The sequence below is a fragment of the Epinephelus fuscoguttatus genome, linkage group LG10 (genome assembly GCF_011397635.1).
Source record: "Epinephelus fuscoguttatus linkage group LG10, E.fuscoguttatus.final_Chr_v1".
NCBI lineage: Eukaryota > Metazoa > Chordata > Actinopteri > Perciformes > Serranidae > Epinephelus > Epinephelus fuscoguttatus.
The window spans coordinates 19,792,066-19,814,010 of NC_064761.1; the positions used below are offsets into that span (position 1 = coordinate 19,792,066).

Below are 21,945 nucleotides of genomic sequence, written 5' to 3' on the forward strand. Positions count from 1 at the left end.
GATGTTGTAAAATGACATCGGACAGTTTTGTTTTTTTAATCGGCATATTCTGCAAATCAAGACTATGTGCAGAGAAAAATCTGTCTTCCACATTCAATTTAATTGACATTTTTCTTTCATCTTATAAACAAATGGTCACATAAGGAGAATCACATGGCAACAAATAAATAACTACAGATCTTTTTTACTACGACTTACAGGACAACAGTGATATTATGCTATTCTCACTATAAGCTTTAAGTGAAACTTAAACCGTGTTTTTCCAGAGAGAGTTGTAGAGTCATTTAGAAAACCCCATATTATTAAAGGGACATTTTTATTCAGACCTAAAACACTCTGGGAACAAGCAGTAAAGACCGAGCAGCAACTCTTTCCTTTTATCCTGGGATACACCTTTAAATACAGGACTCCTGTTTGAGCTTCACTCATCTGCTTCCTCAGTTTGGGACCAGATGTTAGCGTCACTGCTAGCATTACTCATCAGCTGTGTGAACAAGTGATGCTAGTTAGCAGTGTCGCAGACTAAAACAAGCAGATGAGTCAAACTAAATAGTTATATTCTGAGGTTTTTTGTTTAATTTGGAAAATGGACTTTTGTTTATTAGCCTGAAAAGTTTGCATTCTGTGTTTCAGTGTTTAGCCTCAAACGCAGCACATTTTTTGTGAAATTAGCGCAAAGTCTCAAAATGCAAATTCATGTTCAACAAGTGAGAAGGACATGTTATCCCAACAAGAAAGGATCACACAACTCTGCCAGACAAAGTTTAACTTTTTACCCTAATAACTGCCTTTTAAATTTCCTTTAACCAGACGTGTGTTAGCTGCCGAACTTGAAATCAAATTCTTAAGTATAAGGGTACAGCCACACATGAGCGAATGCTGGCAGGTGACCATCGCCTGCTGAAGCGATATTCGTGCTGAATCAACATATTCTTACTCCGACCTCGTCACATACTGACATTTGGTCACGGACTTTTAACGTCCACATACGACATGCAAGATACCCTGGTGTTTCGCCGCCTTAACTTTCGTCCTTGTCCTGCCTCTGGGCATATAACTATATCAGCAACCAGTCGCGCATCACGCTGACATTAAAGAATGCCTTCTTTTGTTGGTTTATGACGCCACAAGTCACTGCCCAAATACCAGATTTGGACTATTTCGGAGTGAGACCGGGCTTGCTGAATGTGGGCAGTGCCTGACATGGAAAAATAGCTTGCGACCGAATCTTAGCTACCTTGCTAATACCGTGAAATATTATGTTAGGGTACATTTCCCATGTTCTTACATTCCATGCCTGTCTCCTTAACCACGACCAGCCAGGCAGCATCTCTCATGTAGGCCCGTTTGTATGTTATATGTTGTTTGCATGGCCAATATCAGACAATATCAGCTAGTTAAACAGGGGAACAATTATTGTTTCCTGTACACATGCCTCTTTGCTATTGGTTGAGGCTGCCCAACCCAGGTCAAAGTTCACCAAAGTTGAACTCCACGCAAAGTGTAGATGCGAATTTGCTTTGTCACCAGAAGAGATTTCTTTATTTGCCCCTCTGCTTGCTTTGAATTTCGCTCCTGTGTGGCTGTACCCTTACAGCTGCTTTAAGCTAACCTTGTTAGCAGACCTGTGACAACTGAAAAAGGCTTCTAATACGTTCGTCAGACGATTTGTTAATTTTTGTGTGTGAATAGTGTGAGCCTGAATGAAAGTCCATCAAAATTAAAACATGTCTCATAACTCTTCTCCAGTACAACACACCTAAACCATAGATGTATTAAGAGACCTGGATACAGTGTTGAAGGCGGGACCCTGTTTATTCCTATGAAAGTTGCTCAGTGGTGCATGAAGCAAAGAAAAATCTGTTTCTGCAGTATGAAACTACTTCTGCATCATTGGGCCCAAAGAGCAAGTGCACTAGAGACTTCTGCTGGCTGAGCAGGCTACTTCTGGTTTAGTGCTCTACTAACTTAAATGGGAATAAAAATATTTAATCTTGTGTCTCTTTAAGACTTTCCAAATGTTATCAACCAAATGGATTATATTAGATATCAGATTATAAATCTGATATTGGAACAAATCATTTTGCAGGGGCTGTGATTTGACAAACAAAGTATCCACTGATTTACAGATGTCTCTTTCCCATTGTAAGTCAATGGGTCCAACTGCGTCATGTGAAAAACTCTGGAGCTGTAGTTCCACTGTTTGGCCACTATGACAACTGGCTTTAAATCCCAGCGCACTTCTTGGGGGCCTGGCTTCAACGACTAAATGTTTTTTTACAATCTCACCTGAAAGAAGAGTTGTCTGACATATTTAAATTTTGATGGAATCACATTCTTGTCCAAAACATGGAACCTGCATTTTTTAGAGTTGCAGCTAATTTCATGAAGTCAGACTGTACAGTACTCTTGGTAGTAGCAGTCAGTATAGTCAAGATGCAGACTGCTTCACTTGAGCAGGCCTACTATTGAGGTTGCAACTAAGTAGGCCTACTATCTAGTACTATCTCGCTCAAACTTGATGCGATATTTCATATGGGGGGAAAAATGACCGACAAAGAAATACATTCGGAGTGCCGTTCCTTTCCAACACGAGAGCACAAGCTGCACTGGAGTAAGCCCTTTCTAGTTTTGCATCCCCTAAAATCTTCACAGATAAAAAACAAGACAAGCCAAAATATAGTTTACAAAGGAAAATAGAGAATTCATCTTTTCTTTGACATGAAAATATCTCCAGACTATACATCTGGAGTGAAACAGTCAGCATTCACATCGGGCAGAACAGTCCCTGCTCAAAAGCCAGGAAGTCACAAATAAAGTGCAAAGCAACTAGTGGACTAAACATTGCACAAAAACACAAAGAAAGAAACAAAAAAACAAAACAAGAATTACACTTTACACAGTCCAAAACCTGACATGATAGGCAAAGACAACATAAAACAATCATATCTGATGTCTTTAAACACACTCAGCACAGCTAGATCAAACTCCTGTACATAACATGGGATAAGAATCAGCTCAATGTGTCTATCATGTCATGCAGTTGACTGCGTAATGCAGAAGCTTCAGAAGATTCAAGTCCACGTATGCATACGATCAGTGCACGTGCCAATCTGCAAACTCTGCGAGACAGAACCTGCGTCTGTTTTCTCAAGAAAGCCAAAAGGGTTGTGCTGATGGAGAGGAGGGGGCCGGGTCGACTGCGGGTTCTTTTTTTTTTTAAGTACGAGAATTGACTGTTTACACTTGTACACTGTGTAAATGTGTATGCTGTGAGATGCTACGGTAGGAAGAGAGAGACTGAGTGATTCCTCTGAGGAGAAGAAGGGGCGACTGAAGAGCAGAGAGTAGAAGAAGAGGTCCGACTGTGATGGGACCAATAACTCCAAACGTCATTTGGCAAACAGGCTAAAACTAGGACAGTGCCACAGAAAATACATTCTCTTATCATTCGTGAAGTAGCATTATACAGAGATGGAGGTGACAGAGTCACTTAACAGGAGTTAACTGTCGCACAGTTGGAGAAACCCATACATGCATCCCTTTAGACTCTGTGATAGCGTTATGTTACACAAATCAAACCTGCGCAGCTATAGAAGGCCTTCATTTAGAGGTTTTGACTGTCAGTTTTAGTCATGCATTTTGTTTCAGCTATAGCGTATGTACAAGGTCAGTGTGAAGGACTAGTATTCAGCAGGATGACAGGAAGGAAGTGACGGGGGGAGAAAAGCTCAAATCACTGGCATTACTTGAAATGCAACAGGGAAGTTTGGGCTCAAACACTTATTTTGTTTTGGAATAAAACCTTTGGAAACATGTTTTCTGTAGAGAAGGAGTTCTTTACATTTTGTTTCAGTGACTTAAAGGAAAAATCCAACAAATAGAAACAGCTTCTGGGAAAGTGTCGTGCATTTCTGGGCCTTTTTTAGCAGTTTATTTTTCTTCTCCTGTACATGACTGGCTTATTATACATTTAGATATTTTCAGAAACTGTGGTGAGACATTTCATTGACATTAACAGTAAATCAGGTTTGGCGTCAGGGTTACAGAGAATTGCAGCAGTTTTGAATTGATGTTTAACAGTCACACTAGAAGAGATGTGTTAAGGTGGAGAGGAAGTCTGGAAAGACGGAGGAAATTATTGACCAAGGTATGGCAGGGTGGGAAGTTTACAGTAACAGGAAGAAATGTCACGTCATGTCAAAGTAAAGCTGGATTTATGCTTCTTATTACTCTGGCGTGGACAAAAAAAATTCTGCATACGATTTCACTCGTTGATTGTCATAGCACCACTGCAACACTCAAACTCATCCAGGTTTCTTTTTTAGTCCCTTTTCTTAAATAAAATGACAATGTTGATCTTAATCTTAAATTACAAATTTGTCCACCGACTCAAAAGGAGACGATAACTGAGCTGGGCGTTCACTGTTGACAAGGTTGGGTAGTAACGTCATCAGAAGAAAATAATCAGTCCAGGTAGTATTTGTTACATTGTCAATAACAACTTTCCGTCTTTAAATTATGACAATTTTAAAATTGTTAAACCATTTCATGATGACCAATGGTCTATGTAGTTTTGAAGAGCACGTCTGACATGCTGGGTTTCTTAGTCAAGTGCTCTACTTTGTGGCGGTGATCAATAAGGGGATTTGATTTGAGAAATTGTAAATGCTAAATATGAAAAATACATTTTATTTGTATTGAAAATGTTTTTTCATGTTCAAAGAGAAAAAAAGAATATTTGTGGAACTCAAATTGGAATTTTGTGGCTGCAACCATCTTTTTTTTAAAGAATAAATTGAAATATTTTTTATTGTTTATTCTAGTTATTATTTAATTAAATTTATTATTTAATTTAATTATTATTTAATTTTCTGTATAATAATTTAAAATTAAAGTAATCCAAAAGTATACAGATTACTTTGTTTTGTAATCTAATTTATTGCCATTAATCACAAAAATTGCCATGCAAGTTGTATTCAGTATCTCTGACTAGATCTCTAAGTAATTTGCCTCAACCCTGATTATTTATATAAAGCTTTGTCATTTATTTTGGAAAAGAGTAATGCACCTGCAAAGCCCTGAAAGACAGATAATATTAGATTAGATAAAATAAAATAAAAAATATTATGATAATAACAATTAATTCTAATCTTTTGGTAATTCAGAGACTACTACTTTGTTTTCCACTACTGTAAAGGGCCTTGCTGGATCACAATATAATTTTTTTTAGTGTTATTGAAAAGGAGACGATCCTCTCTTTAAATTACTTAAAGCTGTCTTCATTAATCATCTCTACCAACATGAATAACATGTTGAAAACAACCGCCCAAAACTGACCATTCGCAGTTCTTTATCTCTGTAGCTCTGCTGTGTATATTTTCTTTTCTTTTTTTTAGCCACACCATTTTAGAAGCAGAAATCCAGCTCAACTCCTTGAACGTGTTGAAACAATAAAAAAAAAAAAAAATCAGAGGTGGATTTTTCCTTTAAGGGTTATTTTTTTTCTTGACTTATTTGCATAGGAATCACAGATCTGTTAAAGGCAAACAAAACCTTTGATGGAGGATTACAGCAGACGATAAACACTTCAACTGAAACAAATTGTACAACTGTGGAGGTGTGTAGTAACCAAACGTGATTCCTTTTCGGGGAGGGGGGAGGTTGGAAAATCTTCCCAACAGCGCTTTAGGTGAGTAAATGATTAGCACGTCTGTACATGAACATTACAATATACCAAACATGATCCCACAGACCTACACAGACCTCTCAGGGAAACTCTGACAAAAGGCCAAAGGCAGATTGAAATTTTTGACACAATGTGTTTGACACATTTTTTTGGCAGAGGACACTGCGTCGTAGATGTAGTCAGAGATGATATCAATATGTACATTTTTCAGATGAAACTTGTGTAAACATTTTTCGGTAAACAATTTTTTTTTTTTTAGAGTCTACTACATCCCTGATTGTTTGTGTGACTGTTTCAGTAGTTTTGTAACACTGAATGGAATGGGGCCGACCTCAGTGCTGTCGGAACAGTTGCATACGATACTAAATACATGTATAAATACACTCTTTCTTAAACAGACCCTTTATGTACTTCATCCAGTTTACTCCTCGGAGTAAACAGACGTTCTGCAATAAAAAATATCCTTATATTCATAATCTCTGAAATTGCAAGTTTGCCTCTTATGAAAACAACCATTCCATACTGTTAAATATCCAACAATAGACCATTAACATCTTTCAACCCTCTTCTTTGCATGGTACTTTTGTTATTGATGACCTCTGTGGCAGAGGCCATTAGCGTTTTTGTTAGAGCTTCCCTGCCAAGGAGCAAAAAGCCTCCCCATAATTGCACTCCTTCTCAAACACTTCGAACCCGTCCTTTGACTCTTTTTGTTTTTTTTTTGCCCCACTTTAAAAAACATCAACAATTTGGCTATAAACTGTACCGATACAAAATACAGTACATTGATTTGTCAAACCTTACACAACATAACCACAAATATCACTGACCAAAAGTTAAGTTCCTCTCAAATACAAGAAAATGTTACAATAAGTTACGAAAATACGTTGTCACATCAGACACTTAAGTAGAACAGTAGAATACTCATGTAAGGCAAAATCAGGTGATTTCACAGTGACGACTTAAAAAGATTTAAGATTTTAGTGTTTAAAAACAGACGGCTTCCTTCACCGAAAAGAAGTTCAGTCTGGATATATATCATATATATATGGATATATATATATATATTGGCTTTTCACTGGCAGAAAATTAATTTGGACGTGTTTTTCTTGCTTTCTAGTTAAATAGAAATACCTGATGATTTTCTCAGAAAAAGTTAATTCAAGTGGCGTAAAACCAACCCATTTCTGGAGCACGCAGCATTTTCTGGAGCTGTGCTAAAAAATACGATATTTAGATTTGACCGTTGGGCTGCAGCATGGCAACGTCTACCACGTCCTACATCAGAGAATGGCACATCGAACACCAAAGAGCAACTATGGGGAGGTTTTGCACTCCTTCATTAACCAAGTAGCTTAACAAACACATATATAAATATGTTAGTAATTAATAAATAGACACAAATTACATCAGTGCAATTGTACACTATGCCTACAGAGAGCATTTTGGCATCAAATTTAAATTATGAAATGGAATATAAAATCTTTAACTAAATAAATAAATAGAACATGTAAATACACAAAGCATCAAAACATACAGTACATGATGAAAATAACATTTGGTTCTCAAAAATAAAGCTTTGAGTGTGAAATAGAAAGCCGTTACGGCATGATGGGAAAACCGATTCATTTGATTGCACGGTACAAGCAAACCGGCTGTGGTGTTTTTCTGTTTGTTTTTTATACAGCCGTGAGAACGGGTACGGTTTAGCCCAATGTCCTAGCAGCTTCCTGCTACGAGCAAATATCAACAAAACAAATATTAAAGTGGATATGAAAAGAAAAAAAAACAAACATAGTCAAATGTGCGTTTTTGGAATATATGTGGCATGTAATGGTACACTGTAAACACAGCAGGCTAGCGAAAGCGCTGAGCGACGAATCTCATTCAAAACGACAGCGAGGCCATTCCCTGGCAAGCCACTGGATGTCTTTTTCCCTGTTGTCTTTTGGTGGCGCATCGTTTCAAAGGGCTTCACGGAGTCGAGGGCAAGGTCGGACAGCTGGACGGCCATGCAACGAGGGAGAGGGTTCATCCGGCCCTTTGTTTCTCTCCATCCACGAGTTAGTGTGTTTTTTTTCTTCTTGTTCTCAGCCAGCTTCTCCCGTTACAGCCTGTCCATCCTGAACGTGTCCTCGGTGGCGGGGTCGGCGAGCACCATGTCGGGGTCGTTGAGCATGTGCAGTCCATCCAGGGTGAGTGGGTCGATCTTCAGCTCATCCAGAGGGAACTGAGAGTCTGCGTCGAAGCTGACATCACCAACGCCCGCCAGAGAGTTGGTGAGCTCTTTGGAGAGGCTCGGCGGAGACTCCCCTGTGACTGAGATACGTGACATCAGAGAAAGAAGTGGGTGCTGACGTTTGAGAAAGACAAGGTGGGTTTGGCAAATATGGGGACATTTTTACACAGGTTCAAACTACATTTAAGAAGGTATTTTGGATTTCTTTAACTTGCAACTGTAACTTGAAACTGTGTCCTTGCATTATATACTGGTTATATTTGTAATTTTGAAAATACATTTAGATATTATCCATAAATATTTTCATTATTTTAAATCATGTACACTTTAGTGTTTATACTTCAGTTTTACATTTGTTAATCATCTTATGGTTAAATAATTTTTTTAATCTCTTACGTGTATTACACACTCTCATTTCTGTTTTTAAGGAAGTTTTTGGACACAGATGATGATTTGGGTTAAATTAAAAAAGATTTCTTCCAGAAGGGTCTCTCTGACAGAAAGCCCTGAGGGTTAACTTACTCCGTGTACTCTTTTTTGTGTGCGTTAGTGGAGTCAGCTTAAGTAAACTTTACTATACTTATTATCTATGTGCTGTTTATATCTTTTATGGCCAAAAGCAAAAAAAAAAAGGGTTGGCAGCTTCTTCTGTAACAGGAAGTGTTAGATGGGCACATAATATTGATCACAGGCGCCTGAATCACATCGAATCGAGATGGTATCCAGGTAGACGGTGCATTAAAATGAAAAGTTTGAGCTGCATTTTTACTGTTTGCCTCCTTTTTTCTTCCAAATTAATCTGACCAACCCAGGTATATGTTTTCAACCTCTAAGACTGTTTCATAAACTACAGACACAGAAGCTAAGCAATGTACTACTGTGAAGGGGGGGGGGCAGCAAAATGTATTTTAGCCTCCTAAAAAAAATCTAAATCAGTTTAATACTATATTTAGAATATTTTAGTAAGTAGTAGTAGTTTGTGTTATTGAGTAAATTTGATGCTTTAGGGAAAGTTCAGATCCACACACACACAATAACGCAAACTAACTATCTATCCATTTTTGTGACCGCTTATCCTCTTGAGGGTCGCAGGGGCTGGAGCTTATCCCACCTGGTGGGGTACACCCTGGACAAGTCACCGACTATCACAGGGCTGACACACAGAGACAATCATTCACACTCACATTCACACCTACGGACAATTTAGAGTCACCAATTAACCTGCATGTCTTTGGACTGTGGGAGGAAGCTGGAGTACCCAGAGAAAACCCACACTGACACGAGGAGAACATGCAAACTCCGCACAGAAGGGCTTGAACCAGGAACCCTCTTGCTGTAAGGCGACAGTGCTAACCACTACACCACTGTGCCGTCCACAGACTAACTAAAATATTATAAATATAACGCTTAACCTGAAGATGACTTTTTAGGTAGCTAAAATGTGTTTTGCTGCAGCCCCCGTCCACAGCAGTACGTTGCTTAGCTTCCATGTCGGTACTCCGTGTCGGCTGCTTCTCCAAACTGGAGGTGTGCCGACTGCCATCTACAAACAACCCCACATCAAAAATCCTAACTATTCCTTCAAGTCTTTGAACATAAAACCAACAACAGACAATGACAGGCAGCTTGTGCTTGAATAAGAGAGTAGAGGCTAATTTCATCCTGGGATGAAATTACTCAGATGTATAAACCCCAACAAAGTGTTTGACCCAGCAAAAGCAAAGACGTGTAATCTGGTAAAAGCATCTTAATTGCTTCAAACAAATCAGTGGAAACTACAGACAGCTGTGTGTGAATGAGCCCGTGTGATCGTGGTTTATCTGATGCACTCGTGGTGATGCTACCTGTTAGGATGATGTTGGGGATGTTGCCGTGGCTACTGTAGCCAAGCTGCTGCGAGTCCTGTAGGCTGCTCCCGGTGAGGCCCATCATGGCCGCCTGTGTGTAGTTGAGGGTGGAGCACTGGTTGTAAAGGCTGGTGGAGCTGATGGGGTTCTCGATCATGTTGAACTGCTCCAGCTAAAAAGCACAGAATTAAAATAGTCAGAGACGATATGAAGGAAACGTTTCTGTCATTTCTGCTTGCTGTTTGTGCGCTCCGTGTCACCTGATGAGAGAGTGCATTGGTCTGCCTCAAAGCCAACTGCTGATCATAGAAGGAGTCGCCAAATATACTGCCCACCACGGGAATGTGCTGGAGGGAGAGAGGTAAGCCACAAAATTCAGAACAAATGTCAAGGAAGCAGCTGTAACTAAAACACAGTGACAGAATTAGCCAGAGAGGCGAGTTATCTGGGCCCACAGACATTTCAGCGATGGGGTAACAGAAAACACAAGCAAAACACAAAGTCACACAACTGTCATACTGAGCAGTGACCAAAGCAAATGGTTTTCATGACCAGGGCTGTCGCGGTTCAGAGACAAAAAGAGGAGCCTAATGAAACACTAGAAAAATTAAAAAGTTATGGTTTGTATATTATTCGAATTAAACAAACACCTAATAGTTTTAAAATGAGAAAAACAAAAGCCAAAATCATGAAATGGAAATATGAACATGTGGTTGTGTGTCCCGTCCCTGTGGACGAGGCACACAACAGTGATGTGTTGACCGCGGCAGCTCTGTTCACTGTGACACCAACACAAATTAACTTGTTAAAGGGAAATTCTGGTATTTGTCCACCCGAGTGTTATTCTGATATTTTTGTCCTTTATCGGTCACAGTAACACTTAACACGCCACCTCTGCTGTGGAGAAGGCTTACTGCAGTAGTCTGAGGTACATGGTGTTGGAGCATACACCAAGTAGACACTGATTACTTGTCCACTGCCCACGCCATCGCTTTGCCTTTTTTAAATAGAAATAAAACTCATTTGTCATTTTTGCTTCTAAGTGCACACGTTTATCAAATAAAAAAACTTGAATTTGTTAAATACTAAGCCTGTTTTTAATACTTAGCAGGATGACAGGCGCTACAATTATAAACTCAAAGTGTCTGCAGCCCCAAAAGAAAAGCAGGCGCTGCCGCAGCTACACCTGTTACTGTTCTGTTTTGTTCATAGTAACAGGAAGCTCAAAAAATCTAACGTTACAGATCAAAGAAGGCACTCTACAGATATTCAGCGTCATCGACATGCATCTTTTCTTCGAAAATGTCTAGTGTAATCTGCTGTTGTCCTTAAGTTTATTCATCAATTGGAAAATTTCTTCCCCGTGGTATTTCTACAGTGGAGATTTGGTAAATATGGACTTCAGTCTTACAGAAATCCTCTCAAATACATGTTTCTGAGTAACTGCTGTACCAAACTGCACAGAGTATCCACAGTAGGTGGGTCAACCTGCAGCCCAACCCACATCCCTGCTGGTTTGGATCCACTCTGCTCTGCATTTCACGATTTATGAACCTGCCTCCTGTGTTAACTTTGAGTTCAAATACAAGGTGTTTGAGATTATTTCTCTCATGATGACTTTTTTTGGAAAATCAAAGAAGCTCAAACAGTCGGTGAGTCAGTGTTTCCTGTGTCTCAACAGCAGGAGTGGAGAGTAAAATGTTACTTTCCAGGTCGTTACAATTGAAAAAAAGTATGAGAACACTGTAAAGGCTGACACATACTGGAATTTCCCTTAAAAAGACTGCAATGAAAAAAGCACCAACACTGTGTGATTGGCTTTTTTTGTAGTGGAGTCCCAGTCTAACCATTTATAATATTAGCCTTTTAGTGACTGATTCACCAGAGGTGACTTGATCAGTGCACGAAAGCCCAGAATTTAGATGGGTTTATATTTGACCTGTACCTTTAAAAATGTACTTTCTCCCTTCTTTGTTTTCCTTCTTACATACCATAAACTTGGAGCGAGCTGGTTCTCACTTTAAAGGTTCCCTGTGCTGAGCCGTTGACCTCTACAGACCTGTTTCTCTATTAGTTTGGTCCTTGTTTTATTTACCTCCTGCATCAGGGCGAACATGCAGGGATCTGATGCCATGCACTTTGCTGCCAAAGGCTTCACAGTATTTGAATTATCTGAAGTTGGCAGTAACATGCCAAGATATGCAGCAAGGCACCAACAGAAGACAGTGAAGGAGAACACTGCTGGCTACACATGGAGGTCAGCAATGTTGGGATTAAAATACTTAGAAATCTACGTTGTAAATCTTTTATGAGGAGGGAAATGTATCCAACATGTTTGTCGGAGTGCACAGAAATACACAACATGTTTTTCTGAGTAGCACTGAGTGTAAAGACAACTTTTGTTAGTTTATAAGAAAACTCCGTAGAGCACATGTAACTACATATCCTCTTTAATAATCTAAAATATATTCTGATGTCAATTTTTATTTCAACACTGCCGCCGGTAACTTTCCACTTTTCTGCTTTTGACAAAGTAATTGCTTTTCTTGATGTGGCCTTTTGCCACGAAGTAGTCTTGCACCTTAAAAAAACCCCACTAAACACATAAAATGTATTAATAAAACACATGCACGCTGTCTTTGCCGTTCTGCCACATGTTTTACAGAAGTCGGGATAAAGCTCTGAGGACTTTCCCCCAGTGGAGAGAGTGATATGTTTTGTTTGTGTGTATCAAGCTGCAGATGTAAACTGAGTTTGGCTCTGTGCTCCAACTAGCAGCCAGAGAGTTTTAGACTCACAAAAGACAAACGGCTAATGTCACCATTAAGTCTGACTGATGATAATGAAGTCTCACAGTGACAAAGGAATATGGCAGTTAATGGGCAGGAGCTTATTACCAATCTGTCAAGAAAATGTGCTGCAGCACAGTTGAAAATGTAAACAATATACAGCTAGTACACTTCATAGTTTTGAGTGCTGTTGAAGGCCATTTAGAAATATTAATTTTCTCTCTCAGCGTAGCACAGACTTTATTATTGGTCTATATGTCTATTCGTAAGAAGAAACAAAACAGGCAAACAATCTCAGACCCCATATCATGACACTACTGCTCATCCATGTGAGAGAAGTATCTCAATCATGTGTGGTGGATACTAAAAAGACTTGATAACAACAGGTCAGGGCTTCCATCTATCAACTCTCGCCATGTTGTCATGCACACAGTGAACAGTGACAGTGGTGATGAAGGAATGAGTTATGCAGCTGTTGACACCATGAGTGGTTAACTGCTGATACAGAGGATGAAAAGCAGCCTAAACTCATCTACAATTAGCTTTCCCCCAGGCGCAAAGCCCTTCCCAAAACAGCAGCTAGCTCGGTGGGTGGGCCCTTACTTGAGGCGAGCCGCCGGGGGAGAAGCCTTGATTGGAGACTGGGGAGGTTGGAGACTGAGTGGCTGGTGAGCCAGTCTGATTGCGGTACTGTTGGAGGGAAGAGGGTTAGCTAGCACTAAGCGTCAACGCCTGTCACACACAAATCTCAAAGGACGGGATGTGAGAGGGCATCAGCTCATCATGTACAGTGTGTGTACAGGTGGGACATGTTACCAATCGCCACCAGATAAACCGTGAGACAACTCTGCGGCTGGCCAGTTTGTCTTCACTTCTGGAAAATGTGACTGTGGAATAGTAAGATTTGCTGGTCCTACTCTAGTTTAATGGTAAAGTGTATTTTTGTATTTTATCAGCCGATTTCTTGCAAATTCAATTAACAACATCCAAAAAAGCCTAACTCACAGAAAAGCTGAAAAAACGCCTTCTTTAGAAAAAACATGAATATAGCATGTGGTAGTCAGAATAAAGATGTTTCTCCTAAGAAGGTGAGCTATTTTGTAAAAAGCCCAGTAGCATAAAAAGGATGTGAAGATCACTAACCAACTGGGATGTACTCTGTGTAGGTGAAGAACTTCCAGAACAATAGGGTGGCAAAATGAACAGAAGCTTAAGAATAAGCAGAATGATCCCAGTCATGTCATCAAATTAATCGTTATCTCTGCTTCCACTTTGTGCCTGGACCTTCTGGTTTCTTACCGAGCCAATGCTGATGCTGGCGGTGGTCTGGCTCTGGCTGTCTGGGGAGGGGCTGCTGGCAGTGGCGGTGGTACCAGGGGAAGCCAGTGTTGGTAAGGTGATGAGCTGGATGCCCTGTGGCAGAGCCTGCTGCTGCTTCTGGAGGTCGCTGAGCAGCTGAGCCTGGGCCTGGGCCGTCAGCTGGTTGAACAGGGGGTACTGGGAGAGCTGCTGCTCCAGGGTCAGTGACTCTGTTGGCAAGGCCTGAGGAAAGATGCACAAAATGTGATATGTGCTGAATTAACTGGTTGTTGTGAGTGTACTTTCAGCTCCTCACTTTCCTGGTGTCAGGCTGCTTTAGTATGTAGTTTGCTCGTGTTACAGTGGAGTGCATCGAACACAAACAGTGCAAACCTTAAGACCACAACATTAACATAGCTAAGCCTTACCTGTGTGATGTTAACAGGTGAGGAGAGGGTGGGTGAAAGCTGCTGTGGGGACTGTTGAAGATGGAGGTCCGAGGTGAGGGTGAGCGGCACAACGGGGGGCTGCCGGCGCTGTGCTGTGACAGTCATGGTGGGCTGAGAGGAGGTGGGGATCCCTGGCAGAAAAAACAGAGTACACATTAGGTATTATTGTCACATATTTTTTTGAAGCCACCGGCATGAGACTTTGGCATTTGGCACCAAAGGTCATACTCTACTGGTGGATCAGGCAGCTGAGAAAAATGGCGACTGCGAGTGGTGGGGATAACGTTACAAGACTAGTAAAAAAAGAAAATGCCTCTGCGCCTGTTTTGGAGAGTCTTGATAATAAAGGTGAGCCAGCCAACCCAGACAAGCTGCATGCATTCCCACATCATCTCTGCTCATCCCACTGATGTAGTGGTATACCTGTATCAGTTTGTGTCAGTTCCGTGTCACTAAGTCCTCCATCAAAAATCTACGGAAGATGGTTGCTTATTTCAGATTCAATTATTATTCTACTGGCCATATGTATTTAAACCCAGCAAGACTAAGTAGGTTAACTGCATATTCAACATACACACAGCACTGTGGGCTAGACAATGTCATACATTTTTTACATAAATACCATCACATACCGTACACCCCAATGAAATATCAGGAAGGTAGCCTGGTACCAGTGTCACATAAACCACTTCTAGCTTTAGTATCTTACACTTGGTGGCTGTTTTGAATAAGGAACATGCATTATGTTAATCATAATAAAACCTATTTTAACTGCAAGTTAATTGGACATTATACAATGTTCTCAAACTGTCGTCATTACCATGGCTGGCAGCGCTGATGCCCAGGTGGGTGAGGTTGGTGGTCAGGCTGCCCGTGCTGTTGGATGCGCTGAGGGAGGGGAAGGCCACGGTGTCCTCGGGGTCCAGTGGAGTGGACAGTGGAGGAGGGAACTGGATGTTGGTCAGATCAGGCAGCGAACCACCAGTGTTGTGTGCAGCTGGGAGCACAGACGGGTTCAACTCCTGGTCTGGTGATGGGAATATACTAAAAAAAAAACACAGGTTCTATCAGACAGGAGAAAACCTTCTCTCTTATCACCCTACTTCTGACTACTACTCCCCAACACGTCTCTAACCGATCAGCACCCTTTGGGTTTTTCACTGGGATGTTTTCTTAATTGTGGTATTACAACATGACGACCCTTTCTATAAAACTTGAGGCAACATATTCAGTAAACTGAGCTGTCTATACAGTAGAAAGACACAAATACTTTAGAAATTAGTGCTACATAGCCAGAGAAAAAGGGCTGTGACATTTGCCTTTGCTCTATAGGTTAAAAATCTACGACTACCAGAATGCACTGCGCTGCACCAGACCAATAAACTCTCCTATTGGTGGGTGACATAATGCAAGCTTATGCGTTGTGAAACAAAAAACAATATGGCAGCCGGCTGGTGACAAAAGGACTGTCCTTAAAACATCTGTTTTAAGGACCCGTCTATGACGTTAAACATGACAACAAAACATACCCCCCCACCCCCAAGAAAAAACAACCTTCAAACAAAGGCATACTTGTCAGCTTACACAGCTCTGGTCTATTGGCAATGGAAAGGAGCCTATTGCCTATCTGTGTTTAAGAAACCTGTTACAAGCATTAATTTTGGTGGAAAAGAGGCATGAGTTTCTGAAGACATCTGAGGCGAGAAACAGGCAATACAGTGGCATAATTGAGGATGACATTTGATCAGCATTGTCTAGTTTTACAGCGTGACGGAAGTTTGGTCTGAGTTTGAGAGACAGAGACAGAGAGGGGGCGGGCCTCTCTCTTGATCTGCTTCTATACTCAAATGAAATGAACATACGAAAGTACAATGTGTAGTTCAAGCAATAGCCCTAAAGGCAGCAAAAAATCTGCTGGATGACGCATTTGAGCTGAGACATGAGCAGTGAGAGCTGGCCGCTGGTAAGATGGGAGGAAGTTTACAACAGCTAATTTACACATATAGCCAACAGTGTTATGATGCAAAGCTGGTTTAAAATCTGTGAAGTATCCCTTAAATTCCCAGCATGTTTCCAGCATACCTAGCTGTCTTGTATCAGTGCACTTACAGCATGACTTATTTATGGCTGTGTGACTGACAGGCAGCTCTGCCCCTGTGGTGCCTCACTGTAGAGAATAATAAAACAATAAACCACTCACTTGATTCCCGGGACATCACATGTGTTGGGCTTTGATGAATCATCCTGAGGAGAATACACAACAACGCGCTGTAAATCTGATGTGGTTTACATGTATCATACATGAGAAGTGTGCACCTTGTTAGTCATCCCCTCTCCCATCAATACCTTCTTGTCATCCCATAACTGTTTCTGCGCATCCTTGTCTGCATTCGACTCCGAGTTCTCCGTCCCAGGCACTGTTAGCAGCAGTACTAATTAGTGAAACAGCAAGACATAGTTGCTTTGCTATGACAAAATGAATAACAATACAAATCAGTGCAAGGAATGAGTCATCAATATTCGAGCCAGTCAAGCAGGAAATATAGTGCTGTGCACTAGATTCCCGAGTGTCTAAAAATAGCAAGGTGACCACCAGACAGACTGAGTGGATGCCAGCCAATCTTGGCTTCATTATACGAGAGCCTCACACATAAAAAGACATAATCCATGGATAATCAGTGAATTATTGATCCTCCTCTCTAGATAATCCTGACTCAGCTGCATTCGGAGGTGTTACTTCTCTACAGAGAACTGTCCCAGCATGCTGAGGCAGTTCTTTGCCCGGGATCAGTATCCATTTACTCCATATATACTCCATATATATTTCATTAAGAGTCTAGATCTACTTCTTTGTCACATCAACCCTTTTGTGTCATTTAAGGTTTGCTGCCCGACATTACTGCATCTGTGTTTCCTTGGTATTCATTTAGCAGTGGTGCGCCACCACAGCAAGGAATTTGCCACCACTGACAGGGAAATGTGAAATCAAAATGAAGACTTATTGTCTAAAAGCAAAACAAAAAAACCCCAAGTTCATTGTGTTTTAAAGTAACTGTTATATTACAACTAAAATCATTTAAGCACTAGAACCTTGAAGAACTTGAGTCATAACATAGACGGACAAAAGGCAAATGTAGAATGGTCACTCAAAATCACCGCAGCTGCACAAAAAAAAAAAAAAATACAGAGGAAACACTGTAGAGTACATTGCACATTAATAAATAAAAGCGGCTCCATGTCTTTGTAACTGGATCTTCCATTACCTCGTTTAGGCTGCAGCTCCTGTGATCCCCCTGCAAACACCTCCTGGGGCTTCGGATTCATGGCGCTCTGGTGTAAGGCAGAGTCCGAATTTGTCCTGGATGAGTTAGAAAGATGAGAGGTCAGCAAAATCACTGCCAAATCCCCAATGCTGGCAGAGAGACACATTCCACAGCAACATATTCATCAAGAACCACATTCTGTTACAGATCTTTATATGCCATCGTGCGGCCAAAGATGTGGCCTTCTTTGTGTTGGCTGAGTCTGTAAATGTTGCACCAACACAGCAGCAGAGGCATGTAAATGAATTTTTATAACTGAGCTGTTATGTGCCTTAGCTGTCATTTTGGCAAATGGACAAGGGGGAGGTGGCTTACCTTCTCCAGCTCGTGTCTGGCGGTGGGGAGAGGTAAACTGAGCTGTAAGGACAGCTGTCAATGTGAATTTAGTTAAGGCAAATAAAGTAGAGGGAATGAAAAGTGGATCTCAGCTAATCCATAGTTTCATGTCCGTTGGCTCATTCCACCTAATAGACCTGATACATAATGAATGCCCACACACACATAAGTGTTATTGGGATCCCATTACTTTGGAAAAGGCTTCAGTCACTGTCTTGTTGTCTAATATATTTCTAAGAATAATCTTGTCAACAGGAGTGTAACAATTCACTGTAATGAATATCAGGCTCTCAATCTATGTGGTGAATCTGGCGGCTTTTGTTATGTGTTATCCCTAAATATAACATTGAGAAACCACTGTATGTTAATCAGGCAAATCTGCACTGCATCACCCAGGTCAGGTCTCGATTGCTTGTTTTTTTTATTCATTCATTAAAACCTATTTGGGACATGACTTGTTTCGGTTTAAGGATGTATTTAGTGTAATACGTTATAATTACAGACTATGTTTTGATAGGTAAAAGTGTGTTTTTGTTACTGACTGCTAGCGTAAGCATGCTAGTCTTATAAGCCCAGCCTGTATATCACTGTATGGCAAACATAGATGAAAAACTAGAGATGAAGGAGCCTCCTATATAATTAAGATCCCCAAATATGACTTCAAGTTCATATGACAACTGTCGTTCTCAAGAAATGTCACTGTATATCTGGCAGTGACCACTTTGGGTTCCTAGTAAATTAAAGCAAAGCTAGAGAAGGAGCTGTAAATCAGATGAAAACTGCATTGACAGTGTTCAAACTTACTCAAAATGTTGTGTCTCTACACGTCAACTTAAATTACAACAGCCTGAAGGTGCCAGTCTTCAGAACGATGTTCAAGCAGCCGCTGAAGCCTCAAAGCAATAATGAACACAGTCAAAACATCCTCAACACCACATGCTTCCAAAACAAATCAACAAAAAGGATATCTGGCGTCCATGTTTGTCAACTGACAGCGGCCGGCGGTGAGGAGATGTGATGCGGTTCCGGTCACGGTAAACACGCTCCACCAGCCCGTGGTGCCTGGTTGTCCGGCTGGTATCCAGCACAGAGTTCTAGAGTGAACACAGTGAGTGAATGAGGCCAGCAAGACAGCCTATCACACAACAACACTACCTCTTAGGATCATGTTTTAGGATTAATGGTGCAAATGTGTTCATTTCAAAATGAGTCAAGCCATGGGCCCCCCATACTGATGCTCGAGTTGGCAAATGTATTTAAAGATGGAAAGCCATGACAAGCAATGGTATACTTTAAAATTTAGAAACCAAATTACACTGCAGGGTAGGACTGGTTTCTGGCTTCCTTTCGCCCCTGAACCGTGATAAAAACCTGGTCGGACTATGCAGCTCTGACCAGCAGCTTTACTGCCATCATAGCCTAGGCTGAGCCTGCAGACTTCTCTGTTTTGAGCCAATCTTTCACCAATACTACAGATAACTGCAACCTTTGTATGTCCAATATTATCGCCAACAGCTAAGAAAGGTACACTGATCGAGAACAAACCATTTACCAGCCGAGAGAGGCTAAGGGCTCACCTGAAAAGGCAGGTCAATGTTGCCATTTCCAATCTGATTGACATTGGGCAGTGAGCCTCCATAGTACTGTCCACGATTCTGCCCTAGTTGCAAATACTGGGTCTTCTGTAACTGCAACTGTGCAAAGTAAAATTGCATGAAAGCATGAGTGAATGATTGATCTGATTCACAAATAAAGTGATGCTAAAAATGAATGATGCCTGCCAGTCCACAGTGGTGAGATGAAATATTAATGAGTCCATTAATTGACAGATGAAACATGATGAGACAGGCAGATTGGCTGTTTCGTGAACAATCAAGAGGCAGACAACATCTTTCATAGCGAAGAAAAAAAGATCACATCAGCTGATGTGAATGACACCTGACTGACAGCTGGTGTGATCACAGTCTTTCCATGTAACACACCTGGTGATTACATTAGCCACGTGTCTTAACACAAAACCAGTCACAAAAGTCATGTATGTAATTACAAAAACACTGTGATGGACGTCCTCTTTTACCAGTAATGAAGTTGATAATGATCTGAACAAATGCAATGGATTGGTGTTGGAATGGAAACACAAAGAAATCTGGCAGAGACCACAAAACTGACTACTTAATTTCGTTTTTTTTTCCCTGTGGTAAATGACAGTACAGCTCAGGTTTACACTGATGCAGCATGTGGTAAATGGGCATCATTTCCAGCAATCAGGCCAAAAATTAGCCCAAATGTTTCCTGGCAATGAGACGTTCCCTCTCTTGTGGTTGAAGCAATTTGTTGGTTATTTGATTGCCAAAAAAAAATAATGGCCAACAATTCAGTTCTATGGATTAGTCGTCTCCGTCATTTTGTAAGTCAAAAAAATTCAAATCCAAATCCAAACACACTGATGTTCCAGCTTCTGAAACATTTGCTGCTTTGTTCAGTTTCATATGATTTTATAACTGAATGCTTCATTGTTGGAAGATATTCAATTAGGTCAAGTTTCGTTGACTGTCACGGACATTTTTGACTATTTTCTGATACTTTATAGAGTAAACTGAGGCGGCAATTATATTGTTTTCATCCTCAATCAATCTGCTTATTTTCCTGAGTCTATAAAATGTCAGAAAATTGTGACAATCATCACAGAGCCCACAGTGATGTCTTTAAATTGCTTGTGTTGTCCAACAAACACAAAGGAATTCAGTTTATTATTACATAAAACAGAAAAAGCAGAACATTTGAGAAGCAGCAACCAAAACATTTGGCATTATTGCTTAATAAATTGATGATTTAATAAAAATGAATCATTAGTTGCAACCCTTGTGGTTAAGGGATATATTTACTGTTAATGGGAGAAAGTTGTCACAGCTATCTTGACTTAACATTACAGTTATAAATTAAACTACGACAGCTGCATTTATTTTCCACGAGTCTGATATTTGCTTATTGTAATAATAACAATAGCTAGCTCATATAGTTCAAAGCTAAAGTACTGGGGTAACGTTAATGTGGAGCTAATAATATCAGGGGGTAAATCACAGCTGGCTCTAACACGGAAGGCTGGTTAACATCTGATTGGCTAGCAAATGCTAACTTAGCCCTCTTAGAGACACTGCTTTAATTTATCTTCCAGTAGCTGACTTCCCTAACATCATGTTCTGCAGTTATTTACATGTCAGACGATTTGTTTGCTAACGAAATGACAGCAGTGACTGTCCAAAGCAGCCACACAGCACAGGTGCACATTATTCACAGCTACAGCTAGCTAAGCTAAGCTAGTTAACGCTGCACGCGACTGTCCTGTTTTATCTAAATGACGCCGACATGGTTTCAAACACGCAGGGTGAAAGCCTAATTTGGTGGTGTTGAAGTGATGCAGCCGAGGACGTTTGTATTAACTTTAGCTACTTAGCATCCCAGCGCTCAAATTTATCTCCGCAGCGCTCGACAGCTGCCAAACAGCGATGCAACAAACTGTAAACAGCCGGGGTGTGCAGGTCTTACCCGCGCGGCTCTGGTGATGTTCAGGTCTTTCATCACTTCTTCAAACGCAGCGGTTTCCTCCGCCTGTTTCTGATTATGCAAAGCGATTTTTTCGCTAAATTTGCGAGGATTGTTAGAGGACGCCATCTTTCCCTCTTCTTCTCAATGGAATGTTACGTTACACACCACGCCGGGGCCTTCTGGTGTCGTCATCACGCACGGTCAGCGGCACGACTCTGGTGTGTTGATGTTCTGGACTTTTGCATCAGCTGGTGGCAGTGAGCCAGGGAGGGTGAGGAGGATAAGATGAGATTGCTTTTGACCCAAGATGCTTGAAGGATACAGTGGCATATACTCAACACGGTGCAAATATATTGTGCATATACACCAATCAGCCAAAATATTAAACCACTGACAGGTATGAACAATACTGACCATCTCGTTTCAAT

The 21,945-nt window shown here is 40.8% G+C and overlaps 1 protein-coding gene across 4 annotated transcripts; it reads right to left on the minus strand.

The window, feature by feature from the left end:
- Nucleotides 1-2,678: 2,678 nt before the first annotated feature.
- On the minus strand, nucleotides 2,679-21,666 carry crtc1b (CREB regulated transcription coactivator 1b). Of its 4 annotated transcripts, none has more exons than XM_049587644.1 (14): nucleotides 21,518-21,666; nucleotides 19,549-19,665; nucleotides 18,938-19,065; nucleotides 17,951-18,010; nucleotides 17,576-17,670; nucleotides 16,659-16,729; nucleotides 16,513-16,556; nucleotides 15,133-15,356; nucleotides 14,292-14,443; nucleotides 13,864-14,106; nucleotides 13,168-13,254; nucleotides 10,036-10,122; nucleotides 9,773-9,947; nucleotides 2,679-8,008 (listed from the first exon to the last, which is right to left on the minus strand). In XM_049587644.1, exons 1-14 carry the CDS (start codon nucleotides 21,641-21,643, stop codon nucleotides 7,797-7,799), a joined length of 1,821 nt encoding a protein of 606 aa, XP_049443601.1. In that variant the 5' UTR covers nucleotides 21,644-21,666; the 3' UTR covers nucleotides 2,679-7,796. The 4 variants fall into 4 exon arrangements, with proteins under 4 accessions (XP_049443601.1, XP_049443600.1, XP_049443603.1 ...); XM_049587643.1 differs by having other exon boundaries at nucleotides 16,659-16,744; XM_049587646.1 differs by lacking the exon at nucleotides 19,549-19,665 and having other exon boundaries at nucleotides 16,659-16,744.
- Nucleotides 21,667-21,945: the final 279 nt, after the last annotated feature.

Coding starts and splice junctions, on each gene's coding strand:
- crtc1b (XM_049587643.1), bottom strand. CDS start 21,643: ATGGCGTCCTCTAACAATCCTCGCAAATTTAGCGAAAAAATCGCTTTG. Junction 14,444..15,132: donor CATCAGCGCTGCCAGCCATG/GTAATGACGACA, acceptor TTTTTCTGCCAG/GGATCCCCACCTCCTCTCAG. Junction 14,107..14,291: donor CACCTGTTAACATCACACAG/GTAAGGCTTAGC, acceptor ATCTTTCCTCAG/GCCTTGCCAACAGAGTCACT.